Raw genomic sequence first — 27,243 nt, forward strand, 5'->3', positions numbered from 1 at the left:
TGGAAGGGGAATGGAAGGGCTGAATTTTGGATGGGGCACGAGAAGGGATGGAGAGAAGGGAGGATGAGGAGGAGATGGGAGATGCTACGGAGAGGTGGGAGGAAGGACACCGGGCGGTGCGGTGGGTGCAGGGAGGGGCGGGGGAGGATGGATGCGCGGCCGAGGGAGGGGAGGGGGGGGATGGAGGGGGGACGGCTGCGAGGATGCGGGGAAGGAGGACGGGGGGGCGGTGCGGGGCTCCGGGTGGGGCCGGGCGGGGCCCCCTCCCGCCGCTCAGATGACGCCGCTCCCGGGATGCGCCGGGCGGCGCCGGGCGTGGGCGGCGGCGGCGGAGAGCGACGGCGGCGGCGGCTCCGGGAGCGGCACCGGTACCGGCCCATGGCCCCGGAGCGGCCCTATGGAGCAGGTGGGAGCGGGACGGACCGGACGGGGCGGGGCCGGGCGGGGCGGGGCCGCACCCCGGGGCCGGACCGGAACCGGGACCGGGTCGCTTTCGTCCGTCCGCTGCCCCATAGCGTCGCTTCCTCGGCACTCCCACCGGCTGTGCTCAGGACCCCCCCCAAGCAGCCCACGTCCCGGCCCCACTGACAGCATCGCTTCCCCGGCAGCGCCCGGCCCCACGCGTGGGCTCCAGGTGTCGGGGTGGGTCCGCGCCCCTCGCGTGATGAGGATGGGTGGGGGCTGCGGGGGATGGATGGGGGCTGCGGGGTCGGTCCCGCTCTGCCACGGGGTTCCCTTTGCTTCAGGTGTGTGTGGGGTGAGGTGGGAGGATGCGAGCAGCGGGGTTTGGGGAAGGGGTCCGCCCTGGGATGGCCACTGTGGGGTGCGGAAGAAGCCTGGAGTTGAGGAATGGGGGGGGTCCTTATGGGGCTGCGGCTGTTGGCGTTCGCACATCTGCTCCCGTTGTTGTCTCCCAGCCAACGCCTCTGGGCGCCGTTCCGTTGCGGTTCTCGTGTGCGGCTGCTCGCGGCTCCCCGCGCTGTGGTGCCGGGGGGGGGGGGATGCTGCCGTCCCAACCTCGGGATGGGGGGGTTACAACCCACCCTGCACTCCCTCCTCCACTGCCGCGCCCCTCGGGCTCTGACCCCCTGTGTCCCCCCTCCGCCCCATGTCACCCCCCTCCCCCCCCCGGGGCTCCACGCACCGCATCCCCATTGCGCCGCGCGCTTTTGTTGCACGTTGGGGGCCGCGTGCTGTGACCCCCCCCCCGCAGCCCGCGATCAGCAGGGGCGGGGATGCATGCGGGCACGTGCGTGGCGTGGCTGAGTGCCACCGCCCCCCCCCGCCTCCCCAAGTGGGGCAGCGACGGCCAACGCGGGGTCTGTGCGTGATCCCCTTCCGGGGGCTGCGGGCACCGGAGCCGCCCCCTCCCCCCCCCACCCCCCCGCGCACCTCCAGCTGCAATGCAGAGGAGCTGCCGAGCAGCGACGTGCCTCCCCCTCCGCCCCATCGGAGCGGCGATGGGCAGCGAGGGATGGGGTGGGTGGCAGTGGGGACAGCGGGGGGGGGACGCGGCCGGGGGCTGCCGGGGAATCCCGAGGGACCCCGACCCCTCCCTGCAGCGGGGGGTCCGCGCTGCCCCACGTTGCTCCGCCCCACGGCCGCGGTGGGTTCGGGCCGATGGCCCCGCTCTCATTTCCCGAGGGGGGGCTGGGGGGTGGTCGCCCCTCCGCCGCTCGGCTGCTGCCTCAAAATGGCTCCGTGCCGCGGAGCTGCGGGGGGGGGGAGAGGGGCTGCGTGCTGCGGATGGGCAGCAGCCCCCGGAGCCCCCCCGCACGGCAGCGTGGGGTCGCGTCCCCAACCCCGTGGGCACAGCTCCGCACGGGGGCTGTGCGGTGTCCCCCCTCTTCCCTCCCCCCAGCTCCCTGCTCTCCGGTTCCTTTTCTTTGTAATTCAATGGATTAGGTTTAAATAGAATAATAATAATAACGCCCAGCCTCGATTCCTCCACCCCCCCCCCCCCCCCCACCCCGTTCCCTTTGTCTGTGAGCGGCTCCGCGGGGAGCGGCCGCCCCTGGCGGGGGGGGAGGGGGGGTGTTCAGTGCTGGGGGTCGCAGCGCGGTGCTCAGAGCTCCAGCTGCTGCTGCTGGTGCGGGTGGGGTCGGGATTATGGGCACGGGCCGGGGGGGGGGGGTCCGCCTTGTTGATGCCGTCGTGGTTTGGGGCCGGGAGGGGGGATTTGGGGGCGTATCTCTATGGATGGGGGGCCGCCACCCCCTCCTCTGTACGGTGCCAGGGTGGGGCCGGGAGAAACAAAGAGTGCTGGGGGGTGGGGGGGGGACACGGCTGGGTGTGCGGTGCCACCTCTGTGCTTGGAGACCCACGTGGGAAATCTGGACCAGGAGCAGCGCTGGGGTTTGTGACCCCCCCTCTCCTCCCCCCACTTGTTGCTTCTCTGCCCTGGGGACCACTGGGGGGGGGGGGTTGCAGTACGATGTGACCCCATTTTGCAAAGGACCCCCGGGATGGGTGGTGTGAGTGGGGGGTGGGTGCTGATCCCACTGATTCCCATGGGATGGCTGCAGTGGGGTTGGGGGGCCCAGAGCAAGGTGGGGGGGGGGGACTCCAGGCGTGTCTCTGCAAACAGATCACAGGGGGGCCATCCCCCATCCAGGGACTGACCCTGCTGGGGGGTCTCACAACCCTCCCTGAGGGCTGGATTTATGGTTCTGGGGGTGGCAGCAGTTTTCCCCCCCCCATCCCAAGGTTCCGTGGCCATCAGTTCTGGCGGTGGTGGTTTGGTTTCTCCCCATGGAAGCGCTGTTGGTACGGACTTCGATGGTGTCATGTGCTGGGGGGGGTGGGTGGGAGGTGCTGGGGAGGGGTCAGGGATTGCTGGGGGTGGCACACAGCAGCCCTTGGTTGCTGCCCTCCCCACCCCATGCGTTCCCATCACATATGGCTCCGCTGCCCCGCGGGGTGATGAGGACACAGGAGCAGCTCTGCTTCCCACGGGGAAGGAATTATTTTGTGTCCCCCCTACTCCCCCCCCACCCCAAAGAGGCCATTCTGGTGTCTCTGGGTGCAGGACAGCGGGTCCCCACGGCACGCAGCACCCACCAGCACCCCGAGGTGAGGTGTGGGGCTCGACGAGCTGTGAGCTGCCACACTCTCCGTGTGCTCTGAGCCCCACCAGGCCTTGTCCATCTGTCTGTCCCATCCGGCTGTCCGTCCCATCGTTTCCCAGCCTCGCCGTTTCCTTTCCCCGTAGCTCTGCATCACCCTTTGTCCCTCCGTAGCCCCCCACCCGGTGTTTCCATCCCCGTGCCGGGCTGTGCCAGCCCTGTCCCTCTGTCCTGATGCTTCCTCTCCGTCTGTCCCCTTCTCATCCCTATGTCCCCCCCTTCCTACGTCCCCCTGTCCGTCTGTCCCCATCTTGCTGCCCCAGCATCCCCCTGCCCGCTCCTGCTGTGCACTGCTGGGTTCTGCTCTGTCCCTCTGTCCCCCGCTGACCCCCATCTCTGGGTGTCTTTCCCCTCTCCCCAGCCCCCCATGTCCCCTTCTGTGCCCGTTCTGCTGCCGGTTCTGGCTTGGGTGTCCCATTCCGGTACCGGATGGGCTCTGGTCACTCTGAGCCGTGCTGTACCGAACCGAGCTGTGCCGTGCCGTGCCGTGCCGTGCCGCCGGGGAGGGCTGAGCCGTGCCCGCCCCGCCCGCCCCCTCCCGCCGCCGGCACCCGGAGGAGGCGGAGCAGTAACCGGGGCCGTGCCCGGCCCAGCCCGAGCCGAGCCGAGCGGTGCCGGGCCGCGCCGAGCCGAGCCGTGCGGAACCGGGTCGAACCGTGCCGGGCCCCGCAGCCCGATGAATGGCATCGCCTTCTGCCTGGTCGGGATCCCACCGCCCGCGGTGAGCAGAGCGGGGCGATGCCCTCCGGGTGTGGGAGGGGGGAGGGGGAAACGGGGACGGGGAGGGGGTCCGAGCGGCGGCCCCGTGGGCGATGCTGACCGGGAGAGCTCACGGAATGGGCCGGACCGTGGTACCGGGTCCGTCCGTCGGGGGCTGTGAGGGGGGCACGGCATCGCCCCCCCGCGCCCTTACAGCGTGCTGCGGGTGGGGACGGACGGGACGGCCGTGGGGTGGGGACAGAGATGGGGACACCGCCGGGGAGGGGGAGGGGGGACCGGGCGGGGGTCGGCCGCGTTGGTCCATTGGCACAGCAGCGGCTGTGACCGCGCGTTCTGACCCAGAGCTGCGTTCGGCCCCATCCTTCCGTTCCTGGGTGTCGGGACTCGGCGTCCCCGGCCCCGCAGTGGGGTAATCACCGCCCCCGGACGATTAATTGCCGTGCGAAACGTCTCAGAAACGAGCAGAGCTGCTCCTCGCAGCGCCTGGGCGTGAATCGCGGTTTCCCGTCGGATTCCTCCGCGCTGACTCTGTGGGGCTGAGCGTTGGGGTTGGGATTTGGGGTGAGGGGGGTGTTGGGATCTGATGTTTCCTTCTGCAGCGTTTTGGGGTAAACCGTGCCCTCCTGGGGGGCAGCAGGGCCGGCAGCAATGGAGCGCAGTGACATGGGGATGCAGGGCATGTGAGTTAGTCAACTGTTACCCCCCCTGTGGTTGGGGATCTGGGGGGGGGGGCACAGGACCTACTCTGCTTTGCCCCCCACCACCACGCAGCCCCTCTGGGTTAAATCCTTTCCTCAGCGTCGGCCCAGCAGAGCTGCTGCCTCTCTCCCCATTTGCAGGCACTGCTGGTTTCTTCACGCTTGCTGGTATTTTTTTTTTCCCCCTTCTTTCTGAACCCTGAACTTGAAAGACAGGAAAAGCGTGTGCTCGGGGCCGCCACGCTGCCTGGCAAGCACCAAACTTGGCAGTGAGGTCGGGGTGCGGCGCTGGGTGCAGCGGGGTCCTGGGCACTGTGGGACCCCCCTCTCCTCCCCCCCAACCCCACAGTGTTTAACCAGGAGCCACAGGGTGACACCTGAGTGACTTGGAGTGTCCCCAAAGGGTTGATGTTGTTGTTTGCAGCACCAGACGCAATGGGAAAGCTGAGGATGGATGAGCCTTTGGGGTTTTGCTCGCTGGGGGTGCATGGAGTGGCCCCACAGTGCAGCCATGGGGCAGCACACGGCTCTGAGCGTGGAGAGGGGATTGGGACGGGGATGGAGCGAAGGGTGCATGGTGTGGGGTGGCCGTGGGGAGCTGCTGGGTTGTCCCGTTCTCATGGAAAGGGAAAAAAGAAAAACAACCAACCAAGCAAGATTAGGTTTCAAGCCGGTGCCGTCCCATTAATAAACCAAGTTTGTCTTTGGCAGGCGGCAAGACCTGGTTTTAAAGGAGCAGAGATAGATGACCTATTTTAAGCACTCAAGTTGGAAACTATCGACCCCTCTGCCTGCGGCGGCCGCACCAACCCGCCCGGCTCCCTCTGCATGGGCTGCCCCGTGCTGCTCCCAGCTCCTTTTCCATGGATGCTGGTCCCCACGAATTCATTAAGCCTCCTTAATTGTAACTCAGGGCGGCACCTCCAGCTGCGGGTGCTGGGGGGGTTCCGGGGGTCGTTGCTGTGGGGTCCGGAGGGCCGTTTGGAGTCGTGCCCATCCCTGAGCTCCCCATCCCGGTGGCGGTTTTGGTTGCTGGATGTGGGGTCTGTGCGTTTGGGGCGGCAACGTCCTCTCAAAGGGCTGAGCAAAGGGAAAATGTGAGCGGCAGAGCGAGCCGGTGGGGGGGGGGGGAGAGGGGTGGAAACCCGACGCGTGAGTCACCAGAAAGTGGCCCAAACCAAAGGCTGGCGGTGACGGCGGGCAGCGATCCGGCAATGCCGGGGGTGGTGGTGGGGGGGGGGGGGCAAAGCCCGGTGCCGGCGGTGCGTTCCGGCCGTGCTCCCACCGGGGCGGTCCCGCTGCCCCGAGGTCCCGCAGCCGCCGGCGGTTCCCATCCGTCCCGGCGGATCTCCGTGCTCATCGCCTGCCCCGAGCCCCGAGGGTTGGGAGGGAACCGCCGCTATGGGGCGCGTCCCGGGGCGCAGGTGTGGGCCGTAGGGCGGCGATAAAACAGTGGGGCCGTTGATGGGACCGAGCGCGTGGGGCGGCCCACGAGGGTGGGTGGGAGGGAGCCCGGTGGAGCAGGGGGACAATCGCGCTATTGTGGCACATAGTGGGCTATTGAGCCGCGGCGTGTGGAGGGGGGGAAGCGGGGGTTGGGGGGGGGGCTGCGGTGCCAGCGCTTTGGGGTGAAGCGCGGTCCCTGCTGGTGCTGACTGGTGTGATGCCAGCGGTGGGCAGCGATGTCCCCAGCGGGGGGTGGGCAGCAGCGGTGCGGGATGGGGCTGTGGTGTGGGGGGGGGGGGGGGGGGGTGAGTGGGGGGGTGCGGGAGGTGGTGCTCACAGATGTGTGTGGGGTGATGGGAAACGCCACCGGGCCCCGGTGCCACAGGTCCCCAAAGCTGCGTCTCCAAATCTGCATCCGCAGCGCTGCCTCCCTCCAGTCCTCGCTGCAGCCCCATTTGCAGAGGCCCCGAATTTCCAAATAACGCCCCATTTGTAGTGACGAGCACGAGGGGCAGGAGCCAGCCTTTTCCCTGTGTGTTTCTTCCAGTTTTTCTCTCCCAGGACCCCCCACCCCACGATTCCCACCCCCCGTCCTATCGCTGAGCCGCGTCCCCCTGCAACGCCCAGCGCGGTGCCACGAGGTCCCCTATGGCTGCGAGTGGCACAGGGACGTGACCACCCCCCTCGGCCCCCACCCGCTATGGGGCAGGGCTGGAAGTGCCGGCGGTGCCCCCGGAGCCGCCGCAGGAAACGGCTCATTGTTAACAACGCCGAAAGAGAAAAAAAAAAAAAGAGACCCGAAAAAATCGCAGCCGTGAGGCCAGCTTCTATTTGAGGGTTTCCACGGGAAAAACAGGAAGCAGAATCGTGTTACTTTTCTAGGGCTTGCTGCAGATAACGCCGCCGTTAGGATGTGGGGCAGAGAATGAGGAGGAGGAGCAGGGGATGAAGGCTCTGGGGCCCTCCCTGACATGGATTTAAGTCCCCAGCCTTAATGGGTGGGGGATACGGTGGGGATGGGGAGTTTGGGAGATGGGAAGTGGGCCTTGCTGTGCCCCCCTCCCCCCCCAGGCTTCTCACGGGTTAAGCTGGACTTGGTGTGACCACACTGTAGGGCAGAGCCGGCAGCGCGGGGCTGTGAAGGCGATGCTGCCGTGATGGAAGTTGGTGCTGGGAAGGAACTGCAGGATTTCCTTCCCTGTGTTCACACCCAGAGCACAGCAGGAGGGGAGTGGAGGTCCCAGAAATGCCCTGCTGGGCCTCAGTGCTGGGATGGGAGGTGCAGGGGGGGGGTTCTGGTGTTGGTGTTTGGGTACCGGTGTGAAAAGGAGCAGCTTTGAGGATGTAGGATTAAGCCACACATCAACCTGGCCGGTGCAAAGCTGTCTGTGGGGTCCTGTGCTTAACAAGGGTTGGTGGCTCCGTGGAAAAGGAGCATCCTGGGGCTCCCAAATCCCCACGGAGCCGTCAGCCCCAGGTTGGGTTAAAGAGAACCTGAGTACTTTCTCCTGTGGGTGTTAATCTGGATGCAGTGACCACTCTCTGCCACTGCCACCCTTGTGCTCCCATCCTGGTCGCTCTGTCCACATCCCCCCTCTTCCCCCACCCCATGGAGCATCCCTGTGTTCCCCTGGCTGCATCACCTGTGCCATGGGGTGACATGGACCCGTATCCCCCCATCCCCATGGGCCCCAGCACAGGTGAGAGCCATGAGACGCTGCCATATAAGGGCTGAAAATCAGCTGTTGCCTCGACGCAGCTTTCTCTTCCCTGAAAATCCTATTAGAACCTCATTTTTCTGACCCTAATCTCGGCTCAAGGGAGATTCCTCCTTCAGGAGGGATTTGTGTTTGCCCTCTCCCCCCCAGCCCTGCACGCTCGGTGCAGGGGGACGCAGCACATGGTGGTGGTGGCAGCTGGCTGTCCCTCTGTCCCTCTGTGCCCTGCTGGTGTGACGTTATCCTTTTCTCTGTGCCAAGGGTTCACGTATTCCCACAGCTGGGATGTGGGGAGGGCTGGGGGGGGAGGGGGTCACCCACTGGGTGCTGTGCTCCCCATGCCTCAGTTTCCCCGCAGCTCAACCTGATGCTCCATTCCCCACTGCTCTGAGGCTGCGGGTTCTTGGTGGGTGTGCTGGTGCATGGCAGCAGTGCATGGTGCCAGAGGTGCATGGTGCATGTGATGCACGGCAGCAATGCGTGGTGCCACAGGTGCACGGTGCAGGTGATGCGTGGCAGGAATGCATGGTGCCAGAGATGCATGGTGCCAGGAATGCATGGCAGCAATGCATGGTGCCAGAGGTGCATGGTGCAAGGGATGCATGGCAGCAATGCATGGTGCCAGAGGTGCATGGTGCGAGGAATGCATGGCAGCAATGCATGGTGCCAGAGATGCATGGTGCCAGGAATGCACGGCAGCAATGCATGGTGCCAGAGGTGCATGGTGCAAGGGATGCATGGCAGCAGTGCATGGTGCAAGAGGTGCATGGTGCGAGGGATGCATGGCAGCAATGCATGGTGCCAGAGATGCATGGTGCAAGCTATGCACGGCAGCAATGCATGGTGCCAGAGATGCATGGTGCGAGGGATGCACGGCAGCAATGCATGGTGCCAGAGATGCATGGTGCAGGTGGTGCATGGTGCACGGTGCCAGCAGTGCATGGTGGTGGTGTAAGGAAGCAATGCATGGTGGTGCAAGGAAGCAATGCATGGTGGCAGCAGTGCATGATGCTGGCAGTGCATGCCGGGAGCACGCTGCATTCCCCCCTGCTCCCGCTTGGCTGTATATTTAGGACACTCCTGTGCAAAACACCAAGTATGTTGGAAGGCGTCCAGGCGCGCTCGCATTCCTCGGGGTGGAATCTGCCCCCGCGAACGCCGCCTGACCTTTCCCAGTTTGGGCTGCAGGAACAATACTGGGGCCCATCCTGCACTCAGCCTGGGGCAAGCAGACCCCCCCCTCCCCATCGCCACCCCCCCTCAGTCCCTTCCCACGCGCTCAGCACTACCGGTGAAGGCGTGCACGGAGTTGGTGGGGTCAGACCTGGATCCGAGCTGTTGCCGCCCCCCCCCCCCCCCCGTGCTTCTTGCTTCTCTGGTGCTGATGTGCATGGGGGGAGCAGACCCCCCCCCACGGGGAGCGCAGCCCCAAATGGGGCCGTGCATGAGAGCTGGGGGCCCTCAAGGTGCTCCCCATCGAATGCCCCGGTGTGTTGGGCTCCAGCTGCCCGGTGGGGGGTTGCAGTGTGTGTGGGCAGCCCCCAGCCTCACTTCACCTGGTTCCAGCGGGTGGTTGGATAGCAAAGCCCCCCCCCCCCACCTCGGCTGCTGGTACTGACAGCTGGAGCCCGGCTCTGCCTGTTGGGACACGCTGAGCTGTCCCCGGGAGGGGGGGGGAACCACGGGAGACCCCTGGCACAGCACCGGGAGCCCTGGGGAATGGCCCGGGGGGAAGAGGAAGCGATAGAGATGCGTGTCCCACATCTCCGTGCCCCAATTTCACCCGGGGATGTTGGCACAGACGCTCCGGGATGGCGCTGGGGGGGGGGGCAGACGAGACCTGAGGGCACAGCTGCCACCCGGCCCGCTCAACCTGCCCCCCCCGCGGGGCTGTCTGGGACAGGGACGTGGCACATCGGCCCTGCGGGGTGCGGGGTGTGGGGGGGGGGACGTGCGGGGCACCGGAGCGCTGATGGTGCGCGGAGGATCGCGGTGCTGTGCGGGGGGGGGACGGTCCCGCAGTCGGTGCCCGCGGGTGGGGTCCGCCGTGCTGATAGCGGTGGGGGGGGGGGGGCAGGATGGAGAAGGGGAGGGGGCCGCGGCCGGGGCTGCAATCCCAGCAATGCCCGGTATTTCCCCGGCGCGGCCGCACGTGCCTCCCTCCGGCTGCAGCGCGGCTGGAATGCGATGTCGGAGCCCCGGCATGGGGACATGGGGGCTGCACACCCCCTTCCCCCCCCCCCCCGGGATGTGTCCGAGGCCCCGGGGGCTCCCGCTTTTTCCTCCTGTCCTTCCTCTCCCTCGCTCCTCTGCTGGCCCCTTGTCTTTGTCCTTTCCGTATCTTTGATGCCATAATGGGGGATGAGAAGGGCAATTCGTCCACCCAGTGCAGTGAGACCCCTCCCACTTCCCCCAGGTCCGGGCTGGGGCGACGCTGCCCGGAGCATCTCCCTAACAGAGGTGGCATCGCTGTGCTTTTGGAGGGATGTCTTAATTCCTGGCCAGGATCCCCCCGCTGGAGGCACGGGGGGGTTGGTGGGGGCACCCCGCGTTGTCACATCATCCCCAGCACCGCCCGGAGCGCTGCGGTGCGAGGAGGAAGGAAGGAAAAGGCTGGGATGAGGGAGAGGAGGAAGCGGGGGTTGGGATGCCGCCCGGGGGGGTGGGGGGGGAGGTGGTGGTGTAGGAAGGAGGGGGTGGCTAGAAAAAAAATTAAAATAAAAAGAAAGGGAAAGTGCACGTGAAGCAAAACTTGGGGTTGGGGGAGGGGGGGGCAGCGTGTGGCTGGGCGCTGAGCGCTGCCAGCAGCTGGAGCCGGAGCCGGAGCAGGAGCCTCCCCCTACGTTGTCGGCCCCCCCCCCCACCTCCCCTCCAGGCCCCCGCCCTACGAGCCAGCAGCGCTCGGCAGCGGGACGGAGCGCGGCCCCGCACGATGGTGGAGGAGGGCGGAGGGCAGCGGGGGCTCCGCAGGGCGGCACGGGGCCCCCCGACAGCCCCCAACCCCGTGGCGGTGGTGAGCAAAGCTTTATGGAGCGTGGAGCGATCCGGGAAGGGCTGGGGCTGCGAACGCGCCGTCGGGGTGGATTGCAGCTCCCCAGAACCGCGCTGCATTTGGCTGAGCAGCGTTAGGAGGTGTGCGGCCGGAACCCCCCCCCGCCGCCCCCCCGGAGCACCGCACGGCCCCGCGGCCCCACGCACCGCCAGAGGCCATCGGGTGAGCACCGTGGGGTAGAGGGAGGGGTGGGCTTGGCCTCGTGTGCCCCACATGCTGTTCTGTGGTGCATGGCCCCGGGGGGGGGGACACCGCCAGAAGGTCTTATTGTGCCCCCCAGGAGGGCTCTGCACTGTGAGACACCCTTGGCAGCTGCCTGTCTCCGTGGGGGGAGTGCTGGGAATGAGGGCGTAGAGGTGGGCAGCACAGACTCACCTCCCCCCCTCCCTCCCCATCCCTGTGCTTTGGGTTTGGGGAGGGGGGGCACAGCTGATTGGAGCCCAGCGGGGGGGCTCGAAGCAAATTCCAAAGTGTGGGGACAGCACGATTCCTGCTGGGAGAGGGGACCCGTGGCTGAGATGACAGATCTGTGGGTGATGTGTCCAAGTGTGCGGTTGAGGCTTCGCAGCCCAAAAGCTTCAGGCTGGGGAAGGGGATGAGGTGACGGTGATAAGGGCTGGTTGCAGCACGGTGGGCTGCGTGGGGAGTGGGAGCTGAAGGGCTGGGGGTTCTCCTGGGATGAAGCAAACACGATGTGCTCCCACCCCATGTTCCCGTCCTTGGCAGCAGGGCCAGAGGCTGCGTCCCCATGGGGTTGTCCCCAGGCAAATGTGGGACGTGGGGACGGAAGCAGCGCAGACAGAGCAGCCCAGGAGGGCTGTTTGCAATGCAGTGCATCTCCCGAGGCTCTTTTGCAATGGTGAATGCAGGCTGTGGGACTGGAGCTGGGTGATGGGCTGCAGTTGCAGCGTCTCGTTGCATGGCATCCATGCGCTCTGCACAATGGGTTTGTGGGGGCTGCAGGGAGAAGCCCCCTTCTGTCCGCCCTGCTGTCCCCTCCAGGTGATGTGCCAGCACTGGCAGCGTGCAGGATGCTATTGGGGAGGAGGGGGGGGAGAGAGCATTGCTGGGGGGGGGTCCCGGGGGGCACTGAGCAGCTGCTGCTGGCGCTAAGTGCTCTGTAATGGGCAGACAGTGATGCATCCCTGTGTCATGGGCACAGCGTCTGTGCCACGGCTGTGACACGGGGCCGTGTGTCCCCATGGCAGTGGGTCGGTGCTGCCGTCGGTGTCTGCTCAGAGTGCTGTCTGTGCTGCTTACCATCAGCGGGGCACATTCAGCTGTCAGCTTAAAAATAATCCAGCGTGCCGGCGGCCGACACAATGGAGGGCGCAGATGGGGACGGGCGTCCTTGGGTGGGGGGTTGTGGGCAGCCTGGGGTCCCTGTGGCAACGGGGCACCCGCTGCTGTCAAAAGTTGGGTCTCTGTGGTGCAGGGAGGGCCTGGGGTCCTGGGGGGGTGTAGGGCAGGGGTTGTGGCTTTGCTGTGGTTTCAGGCTCCCCCGGTTGGAGCATCGCAGCTCTTTGCTTCTTGGGGTGTCCCCAGGTGCTCCCTGTGTTGTTGGGATCGGAGCATATGGGGCTGCTGCTACTGGAGGACACAAGAGCCCTTTGGTGGGGGCTGTGGGGCTGCCCCCCTTTCCTCAGCACGAGGGACCCCCAGCCCCACACCGTGCGTGGGGTGCAGGGAGCCCCATTTACCCACCAGCAGCAAAAAGGCCGTGCTCAGCACAGGCAGAGACAAAGGCTTTTTGTGCCTCGGCCCTTTGTGTCCCTCTTCCCTCCCCGCCTGGCTTCTGCCTCATCTCTCCCCATTCATCACCTCACCACCGAACCCTTGCAGGGATACAGAGTCTGAATTTGAACACCATGGGGGGGGGGAGGGGGGAGGTGAGGGGGCCAAACCCCACATGCAGTGCAGTGCCGTGGTGTGAGCGGGGCTGGCAGGGAAGGAGCCCAACCTGAGAGCAGCAATTAGTGCTCCTGGAGCGTGGTCTGCTCCTCATTGCTGCACGGGGGAGGGGGGTACAGCAGAGCCCTGCTGCTGATGTGCATCCAGATGTGCCATACGCAGCCTCAAAATGCAGAGATGTCCCTGCTGCAAACCCAAACTTTCTGCCCCACTGCCCCCACCATGGCTATGCAGCCCCCCCTATGCTCAGCTTCCATCTCCATTCTTTGCCATGCAGCCTTCTCCCCGCCCCCGGCCCCCCATGCCCTCCTTGGTTATCTCACTGGCACAACCCCATCACGTATTCCCTGCTTTCTGCACTCACCCCCCTTTCTGTCCCCTTCCAGGTCCCATCCATACCCCAAACTCAGTTCATTCCAGCCCCCACTGTTTATTTTCCTTTCTCCCACAACATCCCTTTGGGGAGGATGGGGGGGGCTTTGGTGCTGCCATTCACGCAGTGGGGCTGGAAGTCAGGAAGGGTTTCCTAGGGGCAGATCACTGCCCTCCAGCACGGGGCACGATGTGACATCTCCCCCTGAATGTGACATCTCCCCATTGTCCCCATAGCCGACGCCGGGCCGCAGAGATGGGGCGTCCCCAAATGACAACGCGCCCCTGGAGGGGGCCTTTCCTTGGGGGGGCCCGAAGACGGTGGTGCTGCGGAAGAGCACCCAGGGAGGGGGGTTTGGCTTCACCCTCCGCCACTTCATCGTTTACCCCCCCGAGTCGGCGGTGCATTCCCCCTCCAAGGTAAGGACTGGAGGGGTGGGGACCCCCAGCTTGGAGGGGCTGCTGGTGGAGGTTGCTTTTATATTATCTGGGTGGTGGTGGGGGTCTGGGGAGCCGTAGGGCGGTGCATCCATCACCCGCCTTGTCTGCGGGTCCCCACCCATGGGATCGTGAGCCTCCAGTGCCCCTTTGGGATGAGCCCAGGTTACACTGTGCTGTCCCACACCCCGTGGGCAGGGAGGGAGGATGTAGCCCCAGAGCACAGGAGGCGGCGGTTTGGAGGATGCTGGGTGCAGGTTGTGGAGATGCAGCGCTCTGACAGGACCTGTGGGCACTGGGAATGGCTGAAACACAGCACAAGGATGGGCTCAGGGCTGTGCTTTGCTGCTGGAGGCGTTGGGGTGGCTCTGCCCCTGGATCACTGCAGCCCCAGAGGGGTTCTCAGCTCCTCTGCGCCCTCGGAGCAGCTGGCTGGGAGAAGCTGCTCCCATTGCAAGGCCAGTTTGGTCCCATCCTTTGGTTCCCTCGTGCTGGGAGCGCAGGGATGGGGACATCACCTCACTGCCTGAGCTGGGCACCAGGCAGTGCTTCACCTCCAGGTGAGCTTTGAGCATCCATCGCCACCCAGAAGCACACTGGGATGGATGTGGAGGGATCCCACAAAACCAGTGGCTGATTCCAGGAGCAGGAGGTGACCTCCCAGCCCTGTGCAGGCGCAGGAAGGCGCATCCGGCAGCCGCGAGCTTTGGTGCTCATTGCAGTCATGGAAACGTGGTGGGAAATGAATCACCGGGTGGGGAGCAGTGATTCGTGGCTGCCCCACTGCTAGTCGGTCCCGCTGTCTGTGTGCACGGCAGCACTTTTCCCAGGGTCTTAATTCTGCTGCCACAGACTCTTCCTGCACAAACTGGGACTCCAACAGCCGAGGGAGCCAAGGGCACGGCCTGACCCTGCTGCTGTCCCATGTCACGGCCACTGAGCCCCAGCAGGATGAAGCCACGTTGGCGCAGTGGGCCGGGAGGTGGTGTGGATGCTTTTGGGTTGAGCCGAAGCCGGCGCTCCCAGCCAGCCGTGCAGGGTGTGACTGCTGCAGCACCCATGGGTGCCCGGGGCGGTGCAGTGCCAGCTCTGGGGGCTGAGTTTCGGTGGTGCTGACTCAACACGATGGGGGTGGTAGCTCCGCATTCCTGGCGCTCCGGCACCCGCCGTGCCTGATGTCAGCATCTTTCTGGGGAGCGGGGCAACCCAGGGCTGGGCTGGGAGAGTCTGTGCCTCGAGGGACCCTCAGTGGCACCACATGGCAGCTCGGTGCGCTGGCAGTTGCACAGCGGTGTGCTAAGTGCTGGGTGTGCACCTTCCCTCTGTGCAATGGGGAGATGCCTCCAGCCCCTCCTCCGCACTGGGACCATCCCAGGTAGAGATCTGTCCCTTCCCAGTGCCTCAGAGGGCACTGTTTGCCTTCACCAGAGCTCTGTTCCAGCTTGGAGCTGGCAGAGCTGAGCTGTTGCCATCCATCAGAGGCGGCACAGTTGGGCACTTACGGGGTGAGAAATCACTGGGTGGGGGGCACCAGCACCTTCTCAGCAGCACAGTGCTGAACCCCACGCCCAGTATGGCCAGATCCAGTGCCACAAGTTAATTTTACTCTGACTCTGCATCCGTGGTGGCAGAGGGACAGACGGATGGACATGCAGATCCATGAGGGGCTCCATTGGGCACAACTGAGCAGTCCTAGCCAAGAGGCATTGCCCCCATCCTGTCCCCTTCTGGTTCCCCGCAAAAAGTTTTGGCCCAACTGCCAAATCACTGCTTTTCTCTTCTCTTGACAGGAAGAGGAGAATGGGAACCGAGCAGGTAAGCACCGAGCTGTGGGCACCCAGCGTGGGGGGTGGTGTGGGGCAGAGCAGGAGCTGCGACGTGGGGTGGCACAGCGTGGGGATGAGCAAGCAGGTGCCTCTGCATCCCTCCGACGGGGACCGTTGGGTGCTGTGCCATAGAGGACATCCCAAAGGGACGCGGTGGGGCTGTGGTGTGGGTCGGTGCTCGGGGACGGGGCCGTGTCCTCGCTGTGCTGCAGCCAGCAGTGATGGGAATGAATGTGAAGGCGTCGGAACGCATCGCTGAGCTGCTGGGCTGATGAGGCACCGTAGGGCTGGGAGGGCTGTGGGGTGGCGAGACCCAGTGCTGGGTGCCCCTGGGGACGGGGTGGGGGTGGGGAATTCCCCGGGGAATTCAGCAGTGCCACATCGGCACTGCATCCCCCCTGCAAGCCTGCCAGCACCAACCCGAAGCGGGGCGTGCAGCAAGGGACGTTTTCTGTATTTGCAAAGGTTGGGGAGGAGTTGTGGCTGCTTTGGTGGCATGCAGAAGCACAACAGGGTGTGAGGAGTGTGCACGGGGTGTGTGCACGGGGTGTGTGCACGGGGTGTGCACAGCACATGCGTGATGGCTGTGCCTGGTGCATGCAAGGGGTGCACATGGTGCATGCACCACGTGCTCCTGGCCTGCTGCTTGCGGGACCCAGCCGTGCTGAGGGCTCGCTGACACCCGTCCCCCCGGTGCAGGTCCCCCCCGGAGCCGCCTGGAGCCCATGGACACCATTTTTGTGAAGAATGTAAGGGAGGACGGCCCGGCGCACCAGGCAGGGCTGCGCACTGGTGAGCAGCATGTAGAGGTGGCAGAGGTTTGAGGCTGGGGGGGTTGCACCACTCCCCACCCCTCCACCCTGCAGATGTGGGCCTGTTTTGGTCCCATTCATGCATTCTCTGCCGATTCTCCCATTTTCACCCCCGTGTGGGGATGCCCATAGCAGCATTGGTGTCACACGGGACAAGGTTCTGCTCCCAGCCCTGCTATGAGGGGACAGCCAGGTGTCACCACCCGCCACTTGCTGGAGTGCTGGAGGTGACTCTGTCTCCCCTCACCCCACAGGGGATCGGCTGGTCAAGGTGAATGGGGATAGCATCATTGGGAAAACCTACTCGCAGGTCATCGCTCTCATCCAGAACAGGTGAGTTCCTGCTGCACTGAGGCCGTGACTTGGGGGGATGGGGATGTTTGTCCCCTCCTGGGATGAGGACGCTGTCACTGCTCTGCATGGCTGGGAGCTGGGGGAGATGCTGTGGGGACACAGCCATGTGTGCCATATCCCTTCCTGACCCCTGTCTCTCCACAGTGACAATGTGTTGGAGCTCTCCATCATGCCCAAAGATGAGGACATTCTCCAGCTGGTGAGTCTTGCTGCCTTGCTGTGATGGCCCCAAGCCCACTCCCCCAGTTCTGGGGGTCCTGGGGGCACCAGTGCTGCACTGAGTGCAGACCTTATAGCCAGGCAGTGGGATTCCTCGTGCTGTTTGTTGGCTGGGGGCTCTTCTCTTCTGGTGTCCCCACTGCTGTCCTCGTGCATCAACCCAAAAGAGGAAGGGGGGTCTGGCAGCCCTGCTGGGGGGCTCTCACATCTGTGCCCACCCACTCAGGGCGTAGAGCCAGAGGTGTGCATGAAAAGTGAGAAAGGGAAGGCAGGATGGGCTGGTGCTGCATCTGGAGGTGTTTTGGGAAGGAGAAAGGTGTGTGGAGGGGGGCAGCAATGTGTGGCTGCGGGGAGAGCAGAAGCACACGTGGAGCAGCAGTGCTGGGGGCTGCAGGAGACCCCAGGGTTGGAATGGGATGTTGTGGCTGCACCCCCCGGCCTGACTCTCCCCCACCCCCCACTTCCACAGGCCTATTCCCAGGACGCCTACCTGAAGGGCAACGAGCCGTACTCCGGTGGGGCGCAGAGCATCCCCGAGCCCCCCCCCATCTGCTACCCACGCAAGACTTACCCCTTCCAGACACGGGGCTCTGAGCCCCCCCCGGGCGCACCGCCGGACCCCCGCTCCCACCACCCCGCCGGCCCCTCATCCCCGCACAGCACTGCCTACAGCAAAGCAGGGGGCAGCCCCGCACACCGCCCAGAGGATCCACGCGCCGGGGGTCCCCCGCACCACCCCGCAGCTCCCCACGGCCGCCGGAGCGGCTGCCCCGAGCGCTACGGCGTTCTGCCCGCCGCCCCCTCCAGCTACGGGACCCCGAAGCACGTGGCGGAGCACCGGACTCACTGCGGCCCCCGGGAGGGCAGCACCGTGCGGCCGCCGAGTCGCCAGGAGTGCCAGCGGGCGCTGTCGCGATGGTTTTGCAGCCAGGAGCCGCGGCGCAGCGCCTCGGAGGAGCGCCGGCACGCCATGCCGCCCCGATCCCGCAGCGTCTCCCAGGAGAGGTTGGGGGGCTCGGCGCACCCCCGGGGTTGGCCCCACAGCGCATCGCACGATACCCTCCTGCAGCCCAACCGCGAGGCGTGGGCGCAGCACCGGGCGCGCTCCGAGCACCAGCTGGGCAGGTGCGGGCGTTCCATGGAGGCTCTGGAACCCGCAGCTCTGCTCTCCCCGCGCCTCGACCGCTCCGCGTGGCATCCCGAGAGGCTCTGCAGAGCTGCGGCCGCGGGACAGCCCGGCGTGCGCGGCTCCTTCGTGCCATCCTCCTCCTCCTCCTCCTCCTCCCCCCCCCCGCGGGACCCGGCGGTGCAGAAGCACCCATCGCAGCCCAACCTGCAGAGCGTGGACGATTCGGGTTACATCGGCTACCGCAGCTACAGCCCGTCCTTCCAGCGCCGCACGGGGCTGCTGCACGCCCTGTCCTTCCGCGACCCGACCTTCGGCGGGCTGCCCACCTTCAGCATCGCGCACACGGCGACCCCCGCCGCCCCTCCACCGCCCCCCGAAGCCCCCCGGGAGCAGCGCACGGAGAGCAGCCGTGCGGAGGAGCGACGCGAGGAGGTGGTGCTGCGGCAGAAGCCCCCCACAGGCCGCAAGGCGCAGCCCCCGCTGCGGCAGATGAACTTTGTGTTCTCTGGGAGGGGGAAGGAGACGGACGTTTGTGACCCCCCCGCAGCCAGCAGCAGGGAGGAGAGGTCTGTGGGCGAGCACGCGGGTCGGCGTGTGGCCCCATTAGCAGCCCCCGAGGACTCGCTGGCATCCATCCCCTTCATTGGTGAGTGGAGTCAGTGCTGGGATGGGCGATGTGATGGGTGCTGTGGTGGGGAGGGCACCCACGTGGGGCTGCCCCCTCCTGCATGGTGCTGCTCCCCCAGGGTGGGTGCAGAGGGGCTCGGCGTGGCTCGGCGCAGCGGGGGCTCTTGGCTTTCCTGGGGCTGCAAACACGTGAGAAGGGTCGAGGGCTGCGTTCTGCCCCGAGCCCTCCTGTGACCCTCCTGCCCCATCCCACAGACGAACCCACCAGCCCCAGCATCGACCTGAAGGCCAAGCACATCCCCGCCTCCTCCGTGGTCTCCAGTGCCATGAACTCAGCGCCCGCCGTGGCCACCAGCCCCTCCTCCTCACCCACCTTCGCCTTCGCCCTGAGCCGGCACTACTCACAGGACTGCAGTGAGTGGGGCTGGGGGGGGGACTGAGGGAAGCAGCCCCCACAGCTGGAGTTGGGTGGCATAGGGATGAGGAGCTCAGCAGGAGCAGGGCTGTGGTTCTGCCCCTCCGTGGCATCACGCTGAACCCCGCAGAGCCCCACGGCCACGTGCTGTGCCCTCCTCCCCCCACAGGCAGCATCAAGGCCGGCCGCCGCTCCTCCTACCTGCTGGCCATCACCACCGAGCGCTCCAAGTCGTGTGATGATGGGCTGAACACATTTCGGGATGAGGGGAAGATCCTCAGGTAGGGTTGATCTGGGCACCACGCAGCCCCCCGTCCCCTCCCTGCCGTGCCCCCCTGCTCACAGGGCTGCTTTCCCACAGGAGGATGCCCAGCCGGGTCCCCAGCCTCCGCATGCTGAGGAGCTTCTTCACCGATGGGGTGAGCGCTGGGGGGGTGCTGGGGGTACCAGGAGGACCCGAGCGATGGGGGGACAGCGCCAGCTTTGCAGTCTCTGGGTGGCATCTTGGGGCGGGGGTACCAAGGCTGTGCATGCATGGGGTGGTGGGAGTGATGCCAGCTCCTTGCGGCCCCATGTGCTCTGTCACCCCGCCATCTCTGGGTGACTGCTGGGGTTGGGGGTACCGGTTGGACCCGTGGGGCGGTGGGGTGACGGCGACCCCTGTGACCCCCACGTGCCGCGTCACCCCGCAGTCTCTGGACAGCCTCGGTACGTCTGAAGACACCCGCTCCAAACGGCACTCCACCTCTGACCTGTCGGACGTCACGTTCAGCGACGTCAGGAAGGAGGGCTGGCTGCACTACAAGCAGATCCTCACCAAAAAGGGGAAGGTACGGCGGGGGGGGAGGGGGGTCCCCAGCCCGGCTGGCAATGGGTGACCCTCAGAGCCGTGACTCCCGGTCCTTTTTCCCTGCAGAAAGTTGGCGGAGGCCTCCGGCAGTGGAAGCGCGTCTTCGCGGTGCTGCGCACCCACTCGCTGTACCTGTGCAAGGACAGGCGGGAGGCGGTGAGCTGCGGCCCGGCCCCAGGTGAGGAGGAGCAGCCGATCAGCATCCGAGCGTGCCTGGTGGACATCTCCTACAGCGAGACCAAGAGGAAGCACGTCTTCCGCCTGACGACCGCTGACTTCTGTGAATATCTCTTTCAGGCAGAGGATCGGGAAGACATGCTGGCCTGGATCAAAGTCATCAGGGAGAACAGCAAGGCTGAGGGCGAGGTGAGAGCCACACGGCGCTCCCGGCTGCCTCTGGCTCTCCCGGCGCTAACGCCTCGGCTCTCTCCGGCTCTTTGCCTTGTGCTGCTTCCCCTGGCTGCGGCCAGCTGTGCTCCCAGGGCTCCAAGAAGAGCGCGGCTCAGCTCGGCCGGGCGGTGCATCGCGCGGTGCGGCTCTCAGAGCATCGTGGTGGCTCAGCCAGGGTTCCGTGCCGGAGCGGCGGTGTTTGGTTGCACTGCGGTTGAGGAGCGTGCACGGCTCGGTTGGAACCCCGGTGCTTTGGTACCGTGGGGTGTGTTGGCACCGTGGGGCTCGTCGGCCCATGGGTGAGATCTGGAGCTCTCTGCCTGTGCTGGATGCGGTCCCGCAGTGCTGCCCGCTCTTGGGGCAAGCGTGGGGTCAGAGCTGAGCTCTCGCTGGGCATTTGTGGTCTGTGCAATGGTTGCTTGGGTCAGAGAGGAGCCACCAGCTCCACCAGAGGGCTGCACAGGGTGGATGTGCCGGTGCTGAGCTGGTTGTGCCGGTGCTGAGCTGGTTGTGCAGGAACGGGGCTGGTGTGCACCGTGTCCCCACGGTGCCAGGATGGCACGGATTGGTCTCAGGATTTGTGCTTGGTTGTGGCAGGCTCTGACTCTGGAGGGCGCATTGAGCTCAGGGCAGTGTCTGTTTTGCTGCAGCACAGCCCCGTTTGGAGGGCAGGGAGCTGGCAGGGCCGGGTTGGAGCACGTGGAGCACATGGAACTGTGTGGGCACCCGCTGGGGCCGCAGTGCCACCGGGCAGGAGGAGAACGGAGTGTGTCTTGGAGTGCTGTAGGGCACAGCGTGTGCGTCTGGTCCTGGCAGATGGAGCTGCAGGGATGGATGGGTCCTTGAGCCTTAGCAGACGGCTCGGACCCCGTGCGTGGTGCGCCGTGGTGAGGAGCACCGCAGACCTCGGCATGGTGCTGGGTGCCACTTTGGGGCACGGGGCCCTGGTGCTGTGCTCAGCCCAGCTCGGGGCTGGCAGGAACCCTCCTGGTGATGAGGAGTGCCAGAGGTGGCCGTGGGCTGTGGCTCCCGGCAGAGCGTGGTGCCTGGTGCCTGCAGAGAACGCGCTGCTCAAGCTTCCCCTTCCCCTCTTCTCTCTGCTCCCCAGGACCCCGGTTTTGCCAGCCAAGCACTTATCAACAAGAAGCTCAACGACTATCGGAAAGTGAGGTACGCACCTGGTGCTGTGGGGCACCTGCCTGCCCCGGGATGCCCCAGTGAGCGGTGGCACCGTGCTCCTGGAGCTCTTTATTCACCTGAATTTCCAAGTGATGGAGCAAAAGCAGTGCATCCTGTAGTGGGGTGGCACCCGGCTGCTCCTGGCTCCGGTTGGGGTGCAGGAAGGGCCCCATTCAGCCAAGCTGGCACAGCAGAGGGTGACGCCGGCTCAGAGCTCCCTTGGTGCTGGCACGGTGCTCAGCCCTCGCTATCCCTGAAAACACAGTGCTGCCCTGTGGGGTCAGTGCTGAGGGCAAGAAGGGCCCCATGAGCACACACAGAGCCAGGGCAGGATGCTAGGTCAGGGTTTGCAGGGCAGATTTTGGGGACCCACCTACAGTGCTCAGCCCCGCCATGCCCCCTGACCCCGCTCTCCCTGCAGCCCGGCGGGTGCCAAGCCTGACTCCTCACCCAAGGGCTCCCGTGGGCTGGGGATCAGAGCCGAGTTCCTGAAGCAGACGGGAACCAGTGCACCCCGGTCCCCGAGGCAGGATGCGGCCGTCACCAAAGGTAAATCCCCCCCTGCAGTATGCAGAGCCCAGGCATGGCAAAGCCTCACGGAGAGGGATGCCGGCGTGCGGCAGGGATGCTCTTGCTGTTGGTCCATATAGCTAAAAGTTCTGTGGGTTTGTTTTTGTTGTTTTTTTTTTTTTTTTTTCCTCCTGCCAGATGAAAGCAGCTCCCAAAAAGCCCCCTGGGGCATTAACATCATGAAGAAGAACAAGAAATCTGCCCCTCGAGCCTTTGGTGTGAGGCTGGAGGACTGCCAGCCCGCCCCGGACAACAAGGTATGGTGCATGGGTGGGACAGCCCCAGGGGTCCCACCCAGCCCCGGCACCTCCATCACCCCGTGTGTTCCCCCCAGAACATCCCTCTGATCGTCGAAGCCTGCTGCAAAGTGGTGGAGGATCGTGGCCTGGAGTACATGGGCATCTACCGCGTGCCCGGGAACAATGCTGTGGTGTCCAGCCTGCAGGAGCAGCTTAACAAAGGAGCCACTGAGATCAACCTGCAGGATGAGGTGTGTGTCCCCATCCCTGTCCTGGTGTCTCTGAAATGCTCCTAGGGCTGTTGTCCTGGTCCCCATCTCCATCACGATCCCCATCTCCATCACGATCCCCACCTCCATCACGATCTCCATCTCCAATCATGGCCCCCAGCTCCCATCATGGCCCCATTACAATCCTCATCCTCATGGCAGGACCTTCCCTGGGCTGGCAGGGCCGCCTGGTGGCCGATGGCAGCAGTGTGGGTGGCAGTTTGGGGACACATTTGTCACTTGGCACCTCACACCTTCCCCACAGCGCTGCGGTGGCATTGGGCTTCCCCCGTGGCATTGGCGAGTGTCCCTCTTGGTGTTGGTCACCTGGGTTGGGGACTTCATCCCTCTGGCGTTGGGATTTGAGTATCTTCCTCTCTCCCCACAGCGCTGGCAGGACCTGAACGTCATCAGCAGTCTGTTAAAATCCTTCTTCCGAAAGCTGCCTGAGCCCCTCTTCACCGACGGTGAGTCCTTCCATGCCCCTCCATGCCCCATCCCGCTGGGACCCCCCCTGATCCCCCCACCCCCTCAGCCTCCCTGCTCTTCTACCCCTGCCCTGAGCCCTCTGTGTCCCTTTCAGATAAATACAACGATTTCATTGAGGCCAACCGGATAGAGGATGCCAGCGAGAGGATGAGGACACTGCGGAAGCTGGTAGGGAGATGGGGGCAGGTTGGGGGACGTGGGCTGCCTGGGGGGCGGGCAGAGGGGTGACCCAACGCCTCCCACAGATCCGGGACCTGCCAGGGCACTACTATGAGACACTCAAGTTTCTGGTGGGTCACCTGAAGACCATCGCAGACCACTCGGAGAAGAACAAGGTAATGGGGCTGAGCTGCACCCCGTGTGGGGTGGGGAGGGATGGGGCAGCCGATGGGACAACTCACCGACCCCGGGCTCTGGATGCAGATGGAACCCCGAAACCTGGCGCTGGTGTTTGGCCCCACGCTGGTCAGGACATCTGAGGACAACATGACAGACATGGTGACACACATGCCCGACCGCTACAAAATCGTGGAGACCCTCATCCAGCACGTAGGTGGAGCTGCCCTGTGGGCAGCGTGGGGGTCCTGCTGCAGCCCTGGGGCGGCCACGCTGAGCTCCTCGTTGGGCTCTGACCCCTCTCCTGTCTCCCTCTGCAGTCAGACTGGTTCTTCAGCGACAAGGAGGACAAGGGGGAGAAGGTGAGTCCTTCTGGGTGCGGGGCTCGGGGGGCACATTGAGGTGGCTGCTCTCTGGCTCAGACCCACAGTGCCATCCCCACCCCCTGACCGTGCATCCCCCCATCCCTTCGCAGACCCCGGTGGATGAGAAGGAGGCTCAGTCCGTGCCCAACATTGAATACCTGCTGCCCAACATCGGCCGCACCGCAGCGCCCGGCGATGCCCCAGGTGAGGAGCTGTGCCCCACGCAGGGTCCCCCCCTCTCTGCCCGCTCTGTCCCCCCACTCGCAGCCTCTGTGACTGCAGCTCTGTGCATGCAGAGCACGATGTGCCAGCAGCCTCCTTGCTGGGACACCTGGAGGTCCCACTCTGCCCTCTGTACCCCCCCCCCCCCGCCCCGGTGGCTGCTCATCCCCACAACCCCACTGGGTGGCACCCAGCCTGCTGCCCACCCCCCCCCCTCTCCCCCCGCACCTCTCACGCTGTCAGCCCGGAGATTTGGAGACTTCAATGTTGGACTGATTTCTGTTGTTCTTTCCTTGAACTTCTCTGTGCTGTCCTCTTCCTCCTCCTCCTCCTCTTCCTCCTCCAGCGGACCTCCTCGAGAGCTAGAGCGGGTACAGTGTTGCTCTGGGTGCATTGCTCACGCACTAATTCCTCCGGGTGACCACGAGAGAGGGGGACAGGAGGGGGGGGGCAGGGGGGGAGGGTCCTGTCCTGCCCATCCGCAGGGGGATGCGTGCCCTAGGCAAGCCCCAACTCCTCCATCCCTCCTTCTCCCCCACCTCTTCATGGGGGCTCTGAGTGTCCCTGGGGTTGGTGCCGTGTGCCCCAGCAATGATGCACCCCAACGCCGGGGTCTGGGGTGTCCCCGTGCTCTGGGGGGGGCTCAGCACCCCCTTTCTGCCTCCTCCTCTCTCACTGTCAGCACCTGCTAACCCCATCCCTGGGCTGGGGTGTGTGGGGGGGTGAGGGTGTCTGTTGTGTTGTCCCCCCACACTGTGGCAGAGCCATGGCTGCTCGTCACCCTCGTGTCCCCCTGTCACCCTCGTCCCCTTACTGTTCTCTTTGTGTCCCCTAACCCACCAGGGAGCCCAGGGCAGCCCCACAGCCCTGTCTTAGCCCCCCCAGCTCAGCCCATCGCTTTGCCTGCCCTATTGCAGACCTGAGTGGGTACTGAGGCAGTGTCCCATCCTGGTGATGCCCTGCTGCTCTCCATACCCCATTGGGTCAGGGTCCCACAGCCGGGCTCTCAGCAGCATTTTTCATCTGCACATCCCTATCTATGTGTGTACATCCCCCCCTTCTCCCCCAGAACCGGAGCCCCCACCTTCCAGCTCCTGTCTGCAGCCACACAGCCCCCCTTGGCTCTGGGAACTGATGGCCCCGGTCGCGTCCTCCTCCCCCATCTACGGGAGTGAAGCAGTGTCCCATCCGGTCCCCCCTCCCCCCATCGTGCTCCCACCCCACAGTGGCCTCGCTGACCCCCTTCTCTCCGCTCTGCTTTACAGACTCGACCCACAGCGGCTCCGCCAAACTGAAGGTGAGAGGAGACCCGGGCTGGGGCAGGAGGTGGGGGGTGGAGGGAGCGAGGGAGGTGATGCCCCTCTGCTTATGGGGTCGGGGTGCACGACGCGGCCCTAAACCTCGCACTGCCATCTTCGCAGGGCACGTGGCCGTCGCGGAAGGAGCCGTCGCCCCGCGAGCTCCCGGCCATCCCCTTCATCTCCGCCGTCGCCCGCAAGAGGAAGAAGTGGCGTGAGGCCGAATGCTTCGGCAGCAGCACCGACGACGACGCGGAGCACAGAGAAACGCGGGGCCGGGGGCAGGAGGAGGGCACGGCCACCGCACCGGGACCCGGCGGAACCCCACGCACCGGGAAGGAGAACGCCGTGGAAACCGGCGGTACCGGGCAGGAACCGGCAGCGGACGCCCGCTCCATCGTGTCGGGGTATTCCACCCTATCCACCATGGAGCGAAGTCTGAGCTCCGAGGTGCAGTCGGTGGCCGAAAGCCGAGGGGAGGAGGCGGATGATGAGCGCAGCGAGCTGAGCCACGCGGAGACGGACACGGAGAGCCGCGCGGGGCCGGGGGGGGCGGCAGCTGGGCTGGGAGGCGGCGATAGGGCATCACCCGGCCGGCCCTCCTTCAGTTCCCACCGCCTCATCCAATGCGATACGTTGGCACGTAGGAAGCTGGGCAGGGCGCGGCCGGGGGGGGACAACCCTCTGCCCGTCGGGGGCGCCGCGCTGCCCGTCGGGGATCTCGCCCTGCCCGTAACAGAGGGCGCTGGGGGCGGTCGGGTCCCCCCGGTGCGGCCGTCTTTGCGGGAACAGCTCCGGCAGCGGCTGCGGGGCTCTGCGGATGATGCGGGGGTGCGACTGCGGAGGACCCCCTCCCCGGAGACCCGGCGTAGGAAGAGCCGTTGGAGGCGGCACACGGTGCTGGTGCTGCCCGGCGGTATCACCGACCTCAATTGCAACGAGTGGAAGGGGTCGAGGGGGGGGCTGGCGGTGCCCACCGGGCCGTTCCGCGATCCGGATTCGGGGCTCAGCAGCCTGGAGTCCACCAAAACCCGGCCCGTGGTTCCCGACCCCACCGGCACCGGGACCCCCCCGGGCAGCCCCGGCCCCGCCGCCCCCTTACGCTTCCCTCAGTGTCTCTGACCTCCTGGGGCTGCTGCCGATTCCCCCCCCCCCCCCATCACCCCCCCCTTTCCCCTTCCAGCTTATGGGATGTTGGGGGGGGGCGGGGGGGACACAGTTTAATTTAAGGACTCGCCTTTGTGCTTGTATTTAATTGTGCTGTTATTTAACGCTCTCCCTATGGCCCCGGTGCAGCCCCAGGAGGGACGAAGCCACCTTGTCCCCAACCCCATGCCACGGTGGGGGGGCTGAGTCCTTTGCCCCCCCCCCCTCCCCCAACCCATCCAGCCCCCCTCCCCGGGGCTGCCCGGCCGTGGCCATGCGAAGTGCGGGCGCTTCCCCGGCTGCTGCGGTCGAGGCTGTCCAACCCCCCCCTCCCCGTCCCCCCTCCCCCCAAAAGGAAGAAGGGACGTGGGGACATCGGTGGCCTCGCAGGGGTTGGGCAGCGTGGGGGGGGGAAGGGGGTCTCGGGGTTACGAGGTAGGAGGGTGACAGGCGGGGGACGACGCATCACAGCTCTCCTTTCCGACCCCCTCCCCCCCCCCCGGTGCCACTCACTCCATCCCCCCCCAGGCTCAGCGACCTGAGAAGCACTTTAGGAAGGGGGGGTGCGGTGCCCCCCACCCTGGGGACGCGGTGGGGACCCAGAGCCTCTGCCGGGGTCGGGGGTGAGGGGGTGGGGGGTGGGAGGGGGTCTGATTGGGGGTGGGTTATGGGGAGGGGGTGGGACACGAAGTCAGTCCCTGTCACTCCGTACTGCGTCGTTCCCATCCGTTCTGCCGATATTTGCTGTAAAGTTTCTTTTTTTGTTGTTGTTGTTGTTCGTTTTTCCTCCTATATATATATATATAAATTTTTTTTTTGGGGGGGGGTGTAAATATGGCCTCTAAAAGTGTAACATAACAAAAAAAAAAGAAAAAAAAAAGGATTTATAAGGATTTTTTTTTTTTTTTTTCTTAAAAAGACTCGGTGGAAAAATTCAGCCCCGACCCCACTCGCTTTGTAACCCCTTCTGCATGAGTGTCCCCCCCCAAACCCCCCCCAAACCTCCCCATACGGGGGTCGGGATCTGC

At 65.5% G+C, this 27,243-nt stretch overlaps 1 protein-coding gene across 3 annotated transcripts; it reads left to right on the plus strand.

Moving 5' to 3' along the window:
• The first annotated feature begins 262 nt into the window (after positions 1 to 262).
• Positions 263 to 27,125, plus strand: ARHGAP23 (Rho GTPase activating protein 23). Of its 3 annotated transcripts, none has more exons than XM_085210812.1 (24): positions 263 to 406; positions 13,280 to 13,462; positions 15,271 to 15,295; positions 16,006 to 16,098; positions 16,373 to 16,451; positions 16,617 to 16,671; positions 17,161 to 18,466; positions 18,703 to 18,861; positions 19,032 to 19,143; positions 19,224 to 19,281; positions 19,555 to 19,692; positions 19,779 to 20,078; positions 21,211 to 21,272; positions 21,703 to 21,830; positions 21,990 to 22,108; positions 22,186 to 22,341; positions 22,748 to 22,826; positions 22,943 to 23,016; positions 23,094 to 23,183; positions 23,272 to 23,397; positions 23,505 to 23,546; positions 23,660 to 23,753; positions 25,037 to 25,068; positions 25,193 to 27,125. In XM_085210812.1, the coding sequence occupies exons 1-24, from the start codon at positions 278 to 280 to the stop codon at positions 26,189 to 26,191; spliced, it is 4,638 nt and encodes a 1,545-aa protein (XP_085066938.1). In that variant the 5' UTR covers positions 263 to 277; the 3' UTR covers positions 26,192 to 27,125. The 3 variants fall into 3 exon arrangements, with proteins under 3 accessions (XP_085066938.1, XP_085066939.1, XP_085066937.1); XM_085210813.1 differs by lacking the exon at positions 263 to 406 and adding an exon at positions 3,664 to 3,846; XM_085210811.1 differs by lacking the exon at positions 263 to 406 and adding an exon at positions 10,464 to 10,921.
• Positions 27,126 to 27,243: the final 118 nt, after the last annotated feature.

This window comes from Meleagris gallopavo, chromosome 29 (genome assembly GCF_905368555.1).
Source record: "Meleagris gallopavo chromosome 29, MGAL_WU_HG_1.1, whole genome shotgun sequence".
NCBI classification, from domain to species: Eukaryota; Metazoa; Chordata; class Aves; order Galliformes; family Phasianidae; genus Meleagris; species Meleagris gallopavo.